Consider the following 17,608-nt stretch of genomic DNA (forward strand, 5'->3'; position numbering starts at 1 on the left):
AAATATTTGAGAATAACTTAAAACCGGTGTCTCCTATAAACCTTATATATCGGAGACCAATGACAGCTTGACATGTAAGGAGAATATGAGTGAAATTGAAACTGCGTAAACAGAGAATAAGCTTTCTCACTCTCTTTGTCTCTCGAGCCTCCCTTTCTCTCTTCTCCCTCTATCTCTGCTCTCTATTCTCTCTCACTTTCACTATCTCTCAGTCCGAAAGAGAAGACCCAAACCCAAACCCTCATGGCTCACGCTGGGAGATCGAAGCCTCCCTCTCTCTCTGCGCTCTCATGAAAGCTTCCATCTCTGCGCTCTTATGAAAGCTTCCATCTCTGCGCTCTTATGAAAGCTTCCCTCTCTCTGCTCTCTCACTGTCTATCTCTCAAGATTAAGAAAATACAAACTTTTTCGTAACTTACCAATGTGATAAACTGATAATGGCTTAGGATAAAGTAGCCATGTTGACTTAGGATGAGAAGTTACGGGATTTGGACATACTACTTTGTCTTTGTCTTTTTATTGACTTTGTTTTTGGTTTTGTTTTATTTCACCTGCCGCTGGAACTGCCCCCAACCAGCAAAAACAATGGAGATAGATGTTTCATGCCTCTCATGTGATGAGCTTGTCCCAGTACTATCATCAAGATGGAAAAAAGAGAGAAAATATTTTACCGTATAAATCTGCCACTCAAAAGGAGAAAAAGTACCAAACCAGTATCAAACAAAAGGGCAAAATTGAAACCAAAGTCTCTGGTTCGAAGCCCTGCTCCCATAGCTTCTTTCTTAGAGCATTTTATTCTATTTTTCAGTATTCGTCCAAGTAAGTGTATAGCATGTCATCTTTCTTTGAGGGAGATCGAAGGAGAGAGAGGGAAGGGGAGAGAGAGAGATTAGGGATTTTGGGTTAGGGTTTGTGTGAGAGTGATCGAAGGAGAGAGAGAGAGAGAGAGAGAGAGAGAGAGAGAGAGAGAGAGAGAGAGAGCGATTTCTGACTTCGGGAGAGAGAACTTGGGTGGGAATGAGAAGAATCACGTAATCCTCTACTATGCATCTTCAAAGTGAGAATTGAGGAAGATTTACGTGGCAGTTTCTTATTGGTCTCCAATATATAAGGTTTATAAGAGATACTGGTCAGAAGCGTTTCTCAAAATATTTATATGGGCAATAGTAAATGTTGTAAAGCCTATTTCATAAGCATATCTCTTTCTTACTTGATTCAAATTTGTCGAGAGATAACAAATAAATATCATTAATATGATCAAATAAGATTTCAACCCGTGATTTCTCCTTGCCTGTTATTTTTTGAAAAGCCTAAAGTGGGCCACCGGGCTTGATACAGAAGCCCAATTCCGCCTGAAGTGACGTTTTCTCTGCCAGACCAGATGGGCCGCATTGCCACGATCACCCCACTCTCAAAAAGCACGAGCCGAACATGGCATGGGACCCGCTTTTACTGTCCAGACTCCAGAGGTTTTCTGGTCTCAAGCCCAAGAGGGAATGACGAGCGCGTGACTACTTCTCGCTCCATTTTCCTACACGTCCGTGGTCTCTGCTATCAGCTACGATACAAAGAATTTGAGCCAATTTAGGATCACTTCTATGTTTTCGGAATCCCCAGGCTGTGTTCGTAGAGAGGTGGAAGGGTACGAATTTTACTAATCTTTTAAAGGAAGTTTGTGATTAAAAATTTTGTCATTCGTTTATTTTTCCTCCATTTTCTGGGCTACCAAATGGCGGTTTAATTAGTCATTCTTACGATTGTCAAATATTGTTTTATTGTTTTTTGTGAAAAAATTAGTGATATCCATAGAGGATTTTACAGGCCTAATTTTTCCTTCCTGCTTCCTCTCTTGTTTCTTGCACAAATTGAAACAATACATAAATGATATGAATTATGGTTCTTCATTTGCTTCATAGTTTGCAAGCATGCTCATCTGCAAAGAACTCTTTGTTTAAACCATTAGTTTGTTGCTTCCACTTCTGAAAACCATATGTGCGTGTATGCTCATGTATATTGAGCGAGCACGCCGAGAATCGTTCAATCAAATATAAATGCTAATTAAGCTCTAAATCGTGGTGTGTAGGATCGGTTGTACGATTAAGTTATGGTGAATTGAAGGGGTGCATTTGGCTGGTAACCTTTGTCGTCTGTGAACTTTAAAATAAGTGATATGATGAGTAGGATTGGCAAGGATAACAGCAGTTGTGATGTTGAAAGTGCCAGCGATGGATCTTCTGCAAATGAAGGAGCCAGTGAAATCTCAAATAACCTTGATCATGATATTGCCCAACTCACGAAGCTTTGGTCTGGACCCCATGAACATTTGAGCCGGACTGTACCTGGCAGGTTGAGGTTACCCATTTCAACGGTCAAAATGTTGGTCGGTCGAGAAGGTAACTATTCGGGTAGGGGGAGATTTTCATCAGCAGATGGTTGCCATGTATTAAGCCGATATTTGCCTGTCAATGGACCTTATAGAGTGGAACGAATGAAAAGCCGGGCTTATGTTTCTCAATTTTCAGCTGATGGTTCTCTTTTTGTTGCTGGATTTCAGGTATTTTGTAGGATTTAGGCAATTTTTTTTATTGTTTTATACTTAATATTCTAGATATAATTTTCCTGATAAAATATATATCTATTCCAGACGGAACTGTATGCAATTCTATCTTTATGATTATTTTCCGTTCTATTTATTTACAGGAAAGCCACATTAGGATATATAATGTGAACAGGGGATGGAAAGTTCAGAAGGACATTCTAACAAAAAGCTTGAGATGGACCATTACAGATACATCTTTGTCACCTGATCAGCATTACCTAGTAAGTTTGTAGGATTGTTGAAATAGGCAGCAGTTGGCCATAAACAAGAAAAGTAATCTAGTTGTGCAAGTTTAAAAAATGCTAGATTGGGCTGTTTTCTGTGGCTGCCGCCGCTGCGGGGGGGGGGGGGGGGGTTTCTGGGACCTCTTACCTGGTTAAGTAAATTGCAAATGGCAAATGGTCTTGGATCGTCTGTGTTCAGATTTGTGTAATTTGAACTGGTACTTTTCTGCATTTCATACTATGCCCAAGTTTGTGCAAATCTTGTACTTCTTGCCTTTCATCCGAGTAGCTTCAGATATTTTTTCTGGGATGGTTGTATCATTACTGAAGTCCATTTTATTCTTGGTTTGGCTTTTTTATCAATACTCGTGATTTGTATGTTTTTTGTTTTCAGCCTCCTGGATATAATGCATTCTAAGACGTTCCCCATTTGGATTATGTTTATTTGCTGTTTGGTTGTGATTTCTGCTTACTATATTCTTTATGAAAAATTGTAGGTCTATGCTAGTATCTCACCTGTCGTGCATATTGTTAATGTTGGATCTCCTGAAACAGAATCACTTGCAAACGTTACGGTATGTGCCACAATCAACTTCCTATTTCTTTTAGGTATCCCTCTTAATAGCTGTTTTCTCTTTCTGAGGCAACTGGTGTTATTAGAATGCCTTATAAAGTAGCATTTACTTCATGTTTGAAGTGTTGCTTCACATCTGAATGTACCCTTTCACTTTGCAGGAAATTCATGATGGTTTGGATTTTTCTGGCGATGAAGATGGTGATGAGTTTGGGATTTTCTCTGTAAAATTTTCAAATGATGGGAGAGAGCTTGTAGCTGCAAGTAGCAACAATTCCATATATGTTTATGATCTTGAGGCGAAGAAACTATCCCTCCAAATTAAAGCACACATGGTATGACATTTTATGGTTAGGATAAGACATTGGTTTTGGAAAATTTGGAAATGGTTTGATGTTTACTTATCAAATTTTTTTTTATTAGTATGCCAGGATGTTTACAGTAAATATATTGATGTTGAAAACTAGAGTGGAAGTTCCACCCAATGAGTTTGTATATTTAGCCATGTTTCATGAGGCTGAAAAAGGGTTTCTGGGATTCAAATTGTATTTGGGATATTTGAAACCGCTATTAAGCTATAGCCATGGGTATGTCTTGGCAAATTTTGGAAAAATTGTGTATGTTCACTTACCAAATACCATTTATAGACTTATATGCCACAGACAGATAACATCTCACACCATTTTTTCGCTATCTGTACTTTCAACAGCAAGACGACACAGGTTTAGTTGTTTATAAATTATGTGTTTGCTTCTTCTGACAAAGAATGAATGTAAGATTAAGCTGTTTATTTGACATTAATGATGCAATATCACATCTTGTTAGGGAAAATACTAATTACAGCTTGCAAAACACTAAAGTTATTAGAGGATCTAGGCATGACGGAGATGTAAAATTTGTGCCAAACTTCTTGATTCCCCAATAAAGGAAGTTCTAACGAAATTTGCTAAAGAAATATGTCAAAGTGAGATTGTCTGGTGTCTTGTGGATTAGAGCTCCATACAGATAGGGCCATTTTCCCCTTTCAAATTTCATATTCAAATAAACTGATATCATCCTCAAGATGAGCATTGGAAATTTATCATGTGCAAGTGGGAAAATTTTTATGATTATTATTCTTTATGTATCTCTTGTCCACTTTTGTTGTTAGAGGCATTAAAATCTGACTTACATTTTCTCTTGCAGTCTGATGTCAACACAGTATGCTTTGCGGATGAATCTGGCCATCTCATATATTCTGGAAGTGATGATAATCTTTGTAAGGTAAATGCTACAATTTTTTCTTGTAGATAATGAGGAAACAACCTTGACTCTGTGTGTGGTTTGTGTTCTTTCTTTAAAAAATAATTTAAAGGACCGGTAGCCTTTTTGAGAAGCCCAATTCCATCCATGCTGCTGTTTTAGTGGATGAATTTGAGGGCACCAATTCTGAGGGAGAATATCTTTATAATAGCTCACCGTTTTGCTTTCCTATCCTCTTATGATAAGTGTGAAAGATCCGATTATCTATCATTTTTTATGCACCTTTTTTTTGGAGGACACGCCAATAAGTTTTTCAAACTATCGCCATGTTCTCTGGATTATATGAATATTCAAGAAATCAATTGCACGGATTTACGTTTTGGTCACTCTTTTGTTCTATTATTAGAATTATGCACGTGATGCTTTATTATTTTAGTTTTTCTGGTTGCTAGCTGAAATTGATGAGACATTAGTTCTCTGCTAATGAGCTTAATCAATCAATAATTTTGGTTACTGTATTATCTTGCACAGGTGTGGGACAGGCGCTGCTTTATCACAAAAGGACAGGCAGCAGGAGTCTTGATGGGACATCTTGAAGGCATAACATTCCTCGACAGTCGTGGAGATGGGCGTTATCTTATCTCTAACGGAAAAGACCAGACCATTAAACTCTGGGATATAAGAAAAATGTCCTCTAATGCCATGTAGTAAGTCTGAATTAATGGTTCTTTGCTGCCCAAGTATACTTTCTTTTTGGCTGGGGGGTTGAAAGCATAGATGCTACATATTTAGGAAATATGTAGTTCTCAGCACTAAAATTGATCTAATTCTTTTGTAGCACATCCCTCGCATTGCTTATGAAGAACAAGTTAGGTCATGTGGTCAATGTAATCAATTAGCAAGAACATTTTCCTGAGACTGAGGCTCTCTGAGGCAACCCCGAGGCTACAACTATAGCCTTGCCATTTTCATCCCGTGTGTTGTCTCCTGATCTCAGTATGATGAAAAGCCCATAGAAACTTTTTGGCCACTGCACCAGAGTGTTAATTGTGAATAATTTGTTGAACTTTTGGCTACAATTCTAGGCCCTTCTCCTATTTAAGATTTGGTGTCTTGTAAACTTTCAAATACCACAATCTTGTTCACCCTTGTTGAAATGTAGCTCTCCTTTTTGGCGCAAATGGCACATTCCATCATAACTAGTTTTAGTTTCTATAATTTTCTTGCACCTTAAATGGTTCTTATTCATACAAGTTGTTGAAAATATAGGTAAACACATCTGTTTAAACATCAGATAGTCTAGAAGAAATATTGTATAGCCATGTACTTAAGCTCACATGCCGTGTTTGTGTTGAAATCTGACACTTGGCGTTTGTCACTGCCCTTTGCCATTGACACTGTTAACTTCAGATCTGTTCTGTTGTGACTTCTTGTGAAAGAATGAATTTGTACCTTCAACCCATGTGGGAAAATACAAGAATGGTAATGCTGTGATGAGACCTCAAGATGCACCATTAACAGTTTGTTTGTTTGTTTTTATATTTATTTTATAGTTTATTTTTATGCTGCTCAAATGATATAATGCAGGATAGAAATTCTTGCTTGTAGTACAACATTACTCTGTTAATCAAAAACTGTTTTGATTGGGAAGTCGCAATTCATCATATTATTTAGTGCATTGGCACACATCATTTTGGTTTTTTATATTGTCCTCCTGTTGTTTGAAGACATAATGCGGGAGGAGGAATTTTAAAAAATTGAAATTGGGGCAAGGAATGATAGGATTTGGGGAGAAAATTCCATGCTGTGGTTCTATGTTGAACAAAAGGAATATTGTTCCTCTTATATTGTTCCAATCATGTGTACATGGAGCTGCACATATTCTTGTTTTGCTCATTATTCTGAACCTTCTCAGCATTTTATCATGTTTATGACCGTTTAAGAGTACACGGTTCATTACTACATTTTTTTCAATCTTTTGTGCATGTGCTCAACGGCCCCAACTTCCTTTATTTTTTGAGTCATAATTATCATGTTATGTGAAATGACTTAAATATAAGTTCAATTCACTGGTTTGACCAATAAGTCCATTCTGCTTGATCTAACTGTGGCTTCTATTCTATGCAAGTCTAAATTATTGTTGTTTTAGGTATCAATGTTAATTTTGTATCCTTCAATTGGCAGTCTGCTTAAAGATGATGGGTGGGATTACAGAAGGATGGACAACCCACCTCATGCAAGAACTTTGAAACATCCTTATGATCAGTCATTGGCTACTTACAGAGGCCATTCGGTCTTGCGTACTCTAATTCGTTGTTACTTCTCTCCCACATATAGGTAACTATTTTGAGTAAAAAATGTTAGGCAACTAATATTTTTACCTTCTTGTAATGTTGTTTTGCTCAACTTATCAAGAGAGAAATCTTATTAAAAAAAACTTATCAAGAGAGAAAAAATTGTTTTGCTGCAATAAGATTTAATTATAGTTAACCCCAATGATGTGTGTATAGACTGAAATTTTAGAGTGAGTTTGCTAGGCTGGACAAGGAGAGAGGGTGGACTTGGGGTTAACACTACTAAATCTATTAGCTGTTATTTTGATGACGTACTGAATTTCTAGTGTGATGGTGTGTATGTTTGTATCACTTTTATAAATGTGTTTCTCGTGCCTCCTAGTGTTTCTCTATGTTTCAAAGTAAAGCTTTACCTCAGTCAAATGTTTTGACCCAGGGAACTGCCATCTCTATGGTGGTTGTTTTCCTGGTCTACCAGAAGTTTTGGTGGGGCTGGCTACCTGAATGGCTTTCCCAGCCAAAGTTGGGGTGGTTGATCCAACCCCTTATATTAACTGTAATGGTTCAAATTTCTGTGAAGTATTTGTTTTTTTTCCCCCCGATTATGCTTGCTTCTAGTCAACAGTAAAGTTAGCTCTTCTTACTTATCCAAAAGGTGAAGTTGGTCCATCTCACTTCAACAATTGGTCAGGCTTTAGGGCGTCATTGTCACCCTGATAACGACATATATTTCTATGGCATTATTTTTATTTATTTTTTAGTTCAGATATTTTTATGGCATTCCATGTCCAATCTATAGCATTGAGAGAAGGTAGGAATGCTGAATAATATTTCTCACCGTGCATGACTTGTTGCAGCACTGGTCAGAAGTACATCTACACTGGATCTAGCGATTCATCTGTTTATATTTATGATCTGGTATGCACACATAATTCTTTAGACTTTAATGTTCTTTCTTTTGCAGGTTAATTTTTCATGGTTAAGCCTTCTTTTTAATCTGAGAGAGAAGAGTAGAGATATGGCCATTGATTTTGTTATCAATGATAACTTCCGCATCATGTTGTTCTAGCCCAAGCCATACAAATCAAACCCTACCGATAAATACCAATCTCCCCAGACGCACTGCATGTTCCAGGAGTAGATTCCAAGAACCCTCGAGAGAGTGCAAAACTAGTTCAGGTTTTAACAGATTTTAGATTGTCCACTTGTTATACACAAAGCCCAGAACATGCCCAGTAACATTCTATCAGACTCGGTTCTATATTAAGCCACACCTTTTTCCCTTCAGTGGTTAAACAACGGGCTACCTAAAATTATTGCAAGTTTATTGCTCTTATAGGTTAGTGGAGCTCAAGTTGCAAGACTGGACTATCACGACGCACCTGTAAGAGACTGTAGTTGGCACCCGTTCTACCCTCTGATCGTCAGTTCTTCTTGGGATGGTGACATTGCCAGATGGGAGTTTCCTGGAAGTGGTGGTAGACCCACTCCGCCGAAGCGGAGGAGGAATCGATGGAGAAATTTCTACTGAAAATGGCTCATGGTTTTACACATTTGCTTTTGATATTTGTGTTAACATATGAGTTCCCAATCTTTTTGGTTAAAAAGCTCTAGAAAATTTGCAGTCACCATAAATAAATGTATAGTTTGTTGTTGTATATGGTTAATTGTGGCTACACACAAATCTTGGTAAACGTGTGTGGTTTTCAGCATGGGGAGAAACAGGATGTAATTGTAGGAATTGGACAGACTATGAACTATCAGATTATTACAACTTCCAAGCTAGTCCTCCATGAGCATTTAAGTTTGATGATGATTGCTGACTAACTTATTTGTAGTGTGTAATAAGCAGGGCTGGATGGATTGGCAATTGGGTGCCTAGAGATTGGGCTGGGCTTCTTATGGTTGACCCGAAGCTTCCTGGGCCTCGTAGAGTCGTAGTTGTATAAACCCTTCATCGTCAAAACTCGGTACAAAAAAAAGACCCCAATCGCTAAAGTGTTATCCACTTTTTGTGCACAAGTCAAAATACTGATGAGAAATGCCTAAACAGAGATTTCAAATAACTAAAATGGGGAGGTTTGGATTGTGAGTTGAGATAAAATGAAATGAGATGAAAGTTGAATAAAATATTGTTAGATTATTAATTTTTAATATTAATTTTGTTTTGGGATTTTAAAATGTGGAATTGTTTATTGTATTTTGTATGAAAATTTGAAAAATTTGTAATGATCAGATAAGATGAGTTGAGACACTTCTTGTATTAAAAAAATCTTGACAGTTTACTCCAAGTTGCGATTGTAAGTTCGTTCTTGCAAGATGTCTACAGAGATGAAACATTTCTCAATATAAATGGGCTTGTAATTCATCAATCCATTCACTAATGCTGATTTAAAACTCTTTTGGTTACACAGATAATATGAAAAATTTATAAATAGTAGTAACATAATTTTTAAATACTAATGAAATAGTTTGAGTTAAGATGAGAAAATGAAAGAAAAAAATTGAATGAAAAAATTATAAAGTCAGAAGAGATTTAGAATATAATTTTTGTTTTAGGATTTGGAAATGTTAAATTGTTTTTTGTGTTTTGTTTAGAAGTTTGGAAAGTTATAATGATTAGATTAAAAAGTTGAAATTAAAAAATATTTGTATTTGAATGTTGAAATGTGATAAGATGGTTGGAAAGGTTTTTAAAACCAAACGAGGATTTAAATTTGCATTACATCCTGAAATGTGTTAGAGATCAGTGCCATATTTAAGGATGCGTTTGGGAATACAAATATTATCAAGTATTTTAAGATATTTTTAAATATTTCATTTACAAACATAATTTAAATACAAAATACTTTTCAATTTCAAATTTTTAATTTTTTTTATCTAATCATTCCAACTTTCCTAAACTCTCAAACAAAACACAAAAAAATACTACTTTTTCAAGTTTTAAAATAAAAATAATATTCAAACAATATTTTTATTTAACATTATCCCTCTCATTTTCCCAAATCCGATAAATTATTTTAACTCAAATCATTTTATTACTATTTACATATATTTTAAAATATTCTAAATATCCAAATTAACCCTAAATCAAACAAATCAAAGTGTCATGTATTACATATCTAGCTGGGAACAGAGCATATGTCAATAGTCTAATAATCATGTATGATTATTATCCAAAAATAATAATTGATTTTTTAACCATTGTTTCAGATTTGATTATGAGAAAAATTATATCTACCGTTCCCTACACTACACATTGACATATGAATTTTTGTTTCAATATGTATATGTTTAAATAAAATGATAAATCATATATTAATATATGATGTAGGATGATGAGTATCATTTCTCAGATTATGAGAATAGATTAAAGTAAATCGCATGACATAATTTTAATAATCCAGAATAATAATATTTATTATAATATATTTTTCAATCAATGGAAGGTGTCACTACTTAGATTTTGAATTATATATTATAATCACCTTATTTCAAATGAAAACTAATTATATCTGTTTGATTACTAACCAGAGATCAAGTTTACCAAAAGTAATAATTTGGAGTGTAGTGGTTAAAACGGAAAATGTTATCTGTACTTATAATTTTACTTGCAAATTACAAAAAGGGTATAAATTTAAAATTTTGGAATTTAATATTTAAATAAAAAAATACTAAGAAAATATAACTATTACATCATATGTATAATATTATATGTAAAATTGTGCATATATATAAAAATAATTTTACTTATCATTCTCACACACCGCACACTATATTTATTTTATTTTATTATTTTTTTATAATAAATATGTGATGTATAGATGATAAATAGAATAACTCAATTAATTTAATAAGCATAAAATAAAATTAAAATTAAAATTAATAAAAAAAATTTAAAATATATTAAATATAAGAAAATAATAGGATTACTACTATTTTACTACCTATTTATTACTCGTTTTGTATTTAATTTTTTTTAATTTTTTTATTTTACTTAATAGTTAAAGAAGTGATTAGTAGTAAAATTTTATATATATATATATATATTTTTTTAATGACTAAAAATATTAAAAAAATACTTAAAATAAAATGATAAAAAAATCTTAAAAACTTACAAGTAATAAATAGATAATACTAAAATAGTAAACCTATCCTGCCTAAAATATATGATGCAGAATATGAAAAACATTTCTCCCTCACTGCTCAATTAAAAAATCAACAATAATTTAAGGGCTTTGCTACATACAGTCGCCACATGTAGTTGGCGTGCAGTCGGCTATACAGAATGAATAAAAAAAATTATAAAAATTTTTTTTTATATTCAAGGGGACCTACATGAATTATAAAAAATTATAAAAATAATTTTTTTTTTCATGTAGGTCCCGTATTAATTTTCTTTTTACAGCCGACTGCACGCCGACTGCATCTGCTGACTGCAAAAAGTATTTCTCATAATTTAATGCCATAAATTAAAAGGGCTTTGCTACATACAGTCGACAAATGCAGTCGGCGTGCAGTCGGCTGTACGAGATGAATAAAAAAAAATTATAAAAATAATTTTTTTTTTCATGTAGGTCCCGTATTAATTTTCTTTTTACAGCCGACTGCACGCCGACTGCAAAAAGTATTTCTCATAATTTAATGCCATAAATTAAAAGGGCTTTGCTACATACAGTCGACAAATGCAGTCGGCGTGCAGTCGGCTGTACGAAATGAATAAAAAAAATTATAAATTTTTTTTTTATATTCAAGGAGACCTATATGAATAAAAAAAAGTTATAAAAATAATTTTTTTCATGTAAATTCCATATTAATTCATTTTTTTACAATCGATTGCACGCTAACTGTATCTACTGACTGCAAAAAGTATTTCCCAAATTAAAATAACAACGGCATTTTGAATGGACCCGTGCGGTCTGACGGTCTCTACTGCTTTGTCCTTTTAAAGCAATGCTCTCTCTCTCTCTCTCTCTCTCTCAGAGCTCACGTCACACGCACTGACTCGCAGACACACGACACGACTCTGCTCTCCCTCTACCACGAAGTAGCAAGATTGAGGAAGTGAGAATGGCGTCGTCAACAGCTAGGGTTTCGTTCCGCATACTCATGGCGGTCCTCTTGCTCCTGCTTCTCTTCTACGTCGGCCGCCCTCTCTACTGGAAGATCTCCGCCACTATCCACGATATCCGCCAGAACAAACAGACCGTCAAACAAGGTATAATTCGTTCAATCAGCTCTTTCTTGTTTTCTTTTTAGATTCTGCATTTCTGTTCGTAGGAAAATTATCCATGATTTATAGTTACGACGTTTCCTTCTTCTGTGGTGCTTTGTCTCAGGTCTTTCCCAGATCGTCCTCGAGGCCCAGAAATCCGTCGGGTGGTACCACGACGAGTCGGACTCGGGTGTCCACGAGGATCGGGTCGGGAGCAAGGTCGGCGCCGCGACGAGTCGTCGTATTCTCCTGCGTAAGCTTTTTTGAGAAAAATCAAATCTAATGGGTTATTTTGTAGTTGGTTATAATGGTAGATCTGGTTGTTTTTATGGTAATAATGGGAGGGTCTTGATGTGAGTTAGGTAATGAATTTGTGAAATCCCGTTGGTTTTGGCTTAGTCTGTGAAACATTAATTGTAACGTTCGGATATGGAGGAGCAATGGTGGAATTCTTAATGCTGAATATGAATTAATAGCATTATCTCAACAAAATATATGTATATATATACATATAGAATCGAAGGATCTATTATTAAGGATGCGATCTGAAATTTAGCTTTAGAAAATGAGTGTTTGATCTCGAATTTGGCTAAGTTTTCACTGGTATCTGATTGTATGTTCATTTTGATTGCATTTCTACTAAATCATGTTTAGTTTCTTATTTAACAAAACTTAGAGAAGTGTTGGGATTAATTGTTTGTCAGGGTTGTGTAACTGTTGTTTAATAATGAAATTAGCAAATCCTCTTGGTCTCTTAAGCTTGTGTAATAGGATGCAAAGCATGCGACCCTTAAACTGAAGCAATGGCCTTTGTAATTTTTGATGCTGATGAAGATATGTTTCACAAATGAACCATTAGCTTCATAAGATTTTATGGAGAAGATGCCTGCATTTTATTGTGGTGGGTGAGGGAGAGGAATCCTGTAATAACTAACCAGGTTAAATTTCTGTATACGTTCTTTTATATGGTAAAGAACATTGGAAGCCATTGACTGCCCTTGTATGTGTTATGTCCTAAGTTTGTTTGCATTCAATTGGGTTGAATCTTACCCTGGAAGAGATATTTTAAAGATGTAAGATTGAGGGAGTTCTAGCTGGATGTGCAATCCAGTTTTAGAAGTTGTATCAGAAGCCAACCTAGAAGTGAATGCTGCATGGATCAAGGGTTTGGCCATCTTAGGTAAGTGATCTGCTCTAAAATGCAAATGAACTGTACAAAGTTTGCAAAGAATGTATGTAGCATTAGATCCTTATAGATGCAGCAATGGTTACAATGCTAATATGCCATTCATTTGTGATGCTGTCGGGTATTGTCATAGTGTTCATCTGCATCTCAAAATAATTAGGTGCTTCCGAGATTTTGCTCACAGTCATTAGTCTCCTAATTCTAGGTGTAGATAGATTTTAGTCACGGGAGGAGTTGGCAGGTCTTATTTATTTATGGGAGGTGTCATGGTGCATGGGGGGAGATTTTAATATTGTTCGCTTTCCCAGCGAGTGTTCGAGGACTCATCGCCACTCGGCAGTCATGGAGGAGTTCTCAGAGTTTGTATTTGATTTAGATCTTATGGACCTCCGTCTCATCGAGGGTGAGTTTACATGGTCTAACGGTCGGGGATGGTCAAGATTGGATAGGTTCCTTGTCTCCCTGTCATGTGAGACATATTTTCCTGAACTTTCTCGGAAATGGTTGCCCCGTGTGTGTTCCGACCATTTTCCTATTGTGTTAGATTGTGGAGGTATTATTGGTAGACGCAGACCTTTCAAGTTTGAAAATATGTGGTTAGCGGCGGAGGGTTTTGTAGATAAGGTACGTTCTTGGCAGTCCTCTTATTATATGTTTACAGGCAATCCCAGTTTCATTCTAGCTTGTAAGCTCAAAGCTTTGAAGCAAGATCTCAAGAAGTGGAATTTGGAAGTGTTTTGTAGCATTGATAATAAAAAGAATACCCTTATGGAGGAACTACAAGATTTTGAGGCTAGGGAATTGACGGGAGACCTCTCGGAGGAAGCCCTTGCTAGAAAAAGGCGGTCGTAATTGATCTGGAGAAGGTGTTATTGATGGAAGAGATTTCGTGGCGACAAAAATCCAGGGCTCTTTGCCTAAAAGAGGATGATAAATGTACAAAGTTCTTCCATAAAGTGGTGAATTCACATCGACGCAGCAACACTATTGAGACACTCCACTCAGGTACTCAAGTGCTTTCATCCTCTGATGATTTGGAAAATCACATTGTGCAGCATTTTGAGAACCTCCTCTCCGAATCGATACGCTTGAGGCCAAAACTTGATGACTTGTCTTTCGAGTCTATTGATTCACAAAGTGCAAATGGTTTGGAAAGGGAGTTTGAGGAAGATGAATTGTTCAAGGTTTATTCGTAGCATGGCGAAGGACAAGGCATCGGACCCAGATGGACTCTAGATGGGATTCTTCCAGCTTTGTTGGGATGTAGTGAAATGTGATATTATGCAGGTCTTTGCAGAATTTCACTCTTTATATAAATTTGAGAAAAGTCTCAATGCAACACTCATTACTCTTATTCCAAAGAAACACGGGGCTAAGGTAGTTGAAGATTTTCGCCCCATAAGCCTTGTGAGCGGAGTCTACAAAATAATCTCCAAAGTCCCGAAAAATAGGCTTAGCTTGGTGATGGAACATATTATTTCTAAGCCCCAAAACGCCTTCATTAGGGGGAGACAGATTCTGGATTCGGTGCTTATTGCCAATGAGTGCTTGGATCATAGGTTGCGGGAAGGAGTTCTAGGTATCCTTTGCAAACTTGATATAGAAAAGGCCTATGACCATGTGAATTGGGACTTCATCCTTTACTTGCTCGGTAGGTGTGGTTTTGGTGACAGGTGGATCTCATGGATCCGCTATTGTATATCTACTGTTTGTTTTTCAATGTTAGTTAATGGCACTCCTGCTGGGTTCTTTAATAGCACACGCGGTTTGACGCAGGGGGATTCATTGTCACCTCTCCGATTTGTCATTGTTATGGAGGCGCTTGGTTGGTTGGTGAAGGCTGCTGTTAGTGAAGGTTATTTATCCGGTTTTTCGGTCAGTAATGGCACAAATGGGCCTACTTCACTCTCTCATCTCTTATTTGCATATGATATCCTCTTATTTTGTGATGCGAATTCTGGTCAGATTCAATCTCTGCGAGCTCTCTTTCTATGCTTTGAAGTAGTGTCGGGGCTCAAGATTAATTTTAGCAAATCCGAGATGGTTGTAGTGAGTGTGGTGCCTAATATTAACAGCTAGGCGTGTCTGTTGGATTGCAAGGTGTCTTTCTTGCCTATGAAATATTTGGGTCTCCCGTTGGGGGCCAATTTTAAGGCTCGAGCCAGTTGGGATGGGGTGGTGGAGAAAGTTGAGAGGAAGCTTGTTGGGTGGAAATGGATGCATCTACCGAATTACTTTAATTAAGAGTTCCTTAACCAATCTACCCACTTTTTTCCTTTCACTCTTTCTTTTGCCTGCAGGGGTGACAACTAGAATTGAGAGATTATTCCGGACTTTTCTTTCTTTTTTTTTGGGGGGGGAATGGGGGAGGAAACAAAATTCCATCTAGTTAACTGGTTCAATGTTTGTTCTCCTATTCCAAATGGAGGCTTGAGGATATGCAATTTGCGAATGTTCAATAAAGTTTTATTGAGTAAATGGTTGTGGAGGTACCACCTAAAGGGGAACACACTATGGAATGAGATTATTGATTCTAGACATGGGAGCGAGTGGGGAGGCTGGTGCTCCAAGGAAGTAAGGGGGAGACATGGTGTGGGCTTATGGAAATTTATTAGGAGGGGTTGGCAGGGTTTCAAAAGTTACTTACGATTCGTGGTGGGAGATGGTTCCAAAATCAGGTTTTGGCATGATGTTTGGTGTGGAGAGTGCGTGTTATATAGGGCATTTCTAGCACTCTATAGTATTGCAGCTAATAGAAAGGCTTCTATTGCAGATATGTGGGTATTTTCCCACGGATCTTATCAGTGGAACATTCCTTTTAATAGAAATATTCACAATTGGGAATTACAGGCTGTGTCTGATTTCCTAAGGTTGTTATATTCCATGGGAAATAATACGGCTCAAGAATATAGGTTGTAATGGAAGGCTAATGGTAGTAAAAAATGTACAGCCAGGACCTACTACAAGATTTTGTTAACCCATGACCATGTTTCATTTCCATGGAAGAGGATTTGGAGATCACGGGTGCCTATTAAGGTAGCTTTTTTCATATAGACCGTTGCTCTTGGGAAGATCTTGACTACCGACAATCTGAGAAAGGGGAATTATAGTGATGAATTGGTGCCACTTGTGTAAAAAATAGGGAGAATTTGTAGATCACTTACTATTGCATTGTGAGCTCACGAGGGGGCTATGGAATGAGATCTTTAGAAGAATGGATATTGCTTGGGTAATGCCTTCACGGGTGGTGGATTTATTGGCTTGTTGGAAGGAGTTTCAAGGCTGTCCTCAAGTGGCGGTAGTGTAGAAGATGATCCTGTTATGTATCATGTGGTGTACATGGTCGGAAAGGAATGAGAAATGCTTTGAAGATAGGGAACGCACAATGGAGGGACTTCAGAATTTTTTTATGCACACTTTAATGGTGTGGTTTTCAACTATTGTACTTGATGGAAACAATGTCCATGATTTTTTTCCTCGGCTAGAATTTAATTGGGTGTTTCTTTTGTATATTTCATGTGTTCACGATCTATGCCTACTTCATTCATATGAATAAATTCTCTTATTACTTATATTAAAAAAAAAAAGTGTACATAGTTTTTAGGTCATTCACGAAGGAATTACTTACTGAGCCCCCAAAGATTTTGTTAGCCTGGATGAGTCTTGACTCCCATACTGTCTTTTGTTCATCTTTCACAGTTAATTCAGATTTTCATATTTTGGATTAAAGGCAGCTGTCATGATGCCCTGGCCAATCAAACATGTTACCTTTGTTTTAACATAAAAGAAGACATGCATAATGCAAAAGAACAGTACACAAATATTAGATGAACACGCCTGTTAACCTGCCTCAATGACATACACTTGAATTACATTTTAATTATTGCACAGGTAGTTATAAAAAAAGAAAAAGTATTTTCGCATGATCAAGCCAATCACTGAACACTACATATAAGAAGAAAAGTGAATGAAAATAAATAATAAACAATTAATTGTTTCATTCTGCAGGCCAACGAGAGGCCAATTCATTTCATTCAGCTACTTGGCATTCACATCTGTAAACGATTCAAGAGAACTATCAGAGCATTGAATGCATTAATACTATACGGATAATGTCCTGGGATCTCCTACGAGCAGCCATGTATATCATACAAAGAGAGATCAATAAAGTAAGAATGATTCTACTCATCATCCCTACACTATGCACCACATATATGATGGTTTTTTTTTTTTTTTTTTTTTCCCTTAGAAAGTATGTAGTGTCGGGATGATAA

The 17,608-nt window shown here is 36.3% G+C and overlaps 2 protein-coding genes across 3 annotated transcripts; both read left to right on the forward strand.

Moving 5' to 3' along the window:
- The first annotated feature begins 1,457 nt into the window (after window positions 1-1,457).
- LOC122300476 (LEC14B homolog) lies at window positions 1,458-8,718 on the forward strand. 2 transcript variants are annotated; one of them, XM_043111162.1, is made up of 10 exons: window positions 1,458-1,642; window positions 2,084-2,554; window positions 2,701-2,820; window positions 3,321-3,398; window positions 3,559-3,732; window positions 4,583-4,660; window positions 5,171-5,346; window positions 6,824-6,976; window positions 7,791-7,851; window positions 8,273-8,718. In XM_043111162.1, exons 2-10 carry the CDS (start codon window positions 2,171-2,173, stop codon window positions 8,462-8,464), a joined length of 1,416 nt encoding a protein of 471 aa, XP_042967096.1. In that variant the 5' UTR covers window positions 1,458-1,642; window positions 2,084-2,170; the 3' UTR covers window positions 8,465-8,718. The 2 variants fall into 2 exon arrangements, with proteins under 2 accessions (XP_042967096.1, XP_042967097.1); XM_043111163.1 differs by lacking the exon at window positions 7,791-7,851 and having other exon boundaries at window positions 1,459-1,642; window positions 7,898-8,417.
- Window positions 8,719-11,884: 3,166 nt separating this feature from the next.
- On the forward strand, window positions 11,885-17,522 carry LOC122300477. Its single transcript, XM_043111164.1, has 3 exons — window positions 11,885-12,151; window positions 12,273-12,401; window positions 17,343-17,522. Exons 1-3 carry the CDS (start codon window positions 12,004-12,006, stop codon window positions 17,393-17,395), a joined length of 330 nt encoding a protein of 109 aa, XP_042967098.1. The 5' UTR covers window positions 11,885-12,003; the 3' UTR covers window positions 17,396-17,522.
- The last annotated feature ends 86 nt before the right edge of the window (window positions 17,523-17,608 follow it).

Source organism: Carya illinoinensis, chromosome 2 (genome assembly GCF_018687715.1).
Source record: "Carya illinoinensis cultivar Pawnee chromosome 2, C.illinoinensisPawnee_v1, whole genome shotgun sequence".
Classification (NCBI taxonomy): Eukaryota; Viridiplantae; Streptophyta; class Magnoliopsida; order Fagales; family Juglandaceae; genus Carya; species Carya illinoinensis.

Bases quoted from the DNA above. Each gene is read 5' to 3' on its own strand.
- LOC122300476 (XM_043111162.1), top strand. From the start codon at position 2,171: ATGATGAGTAGGATTGGCAAGGATAACAGCAGTTGTGATGTTGAAAGT. The intron at 2,821-3,320 runs GTAAGTTTGTAG...GAAAAATTGTAG, and splicing joins CACCTGATCAGCATTACCTA to GTCTATGCTAGTATCTCACC. The intron at 5,347-6,823 runs GTAAGTCTGAAT...TTCAATTGGCAG, and splicing joins ATGTCCTCTAATGCCATGTA to TCTGCTTAAAGATGATGGGT.
- LOC122300477 (XM_043111164.1), top strand. From the start codon at position 12,004: ATGGCGTCGTCAACAGCTAGGGTTTCGTTCCGCATACTCATGGCGGTC. The intron at 12,152-12,272 runs GTATAATTCGTT...GCTTTGTCTCAG, and splicing joins CAAACAGACCGTCAAACAAG to GTCTTTCCCAGATCGTCCTC. The intron at 12,402-17,342 runs GTAAGCTTTTTT...TTCATTCTGCAG, and splicing joins GAGTCGTCGTATTCTCCTGC to GCCAACGAGAGGCCAATTCA.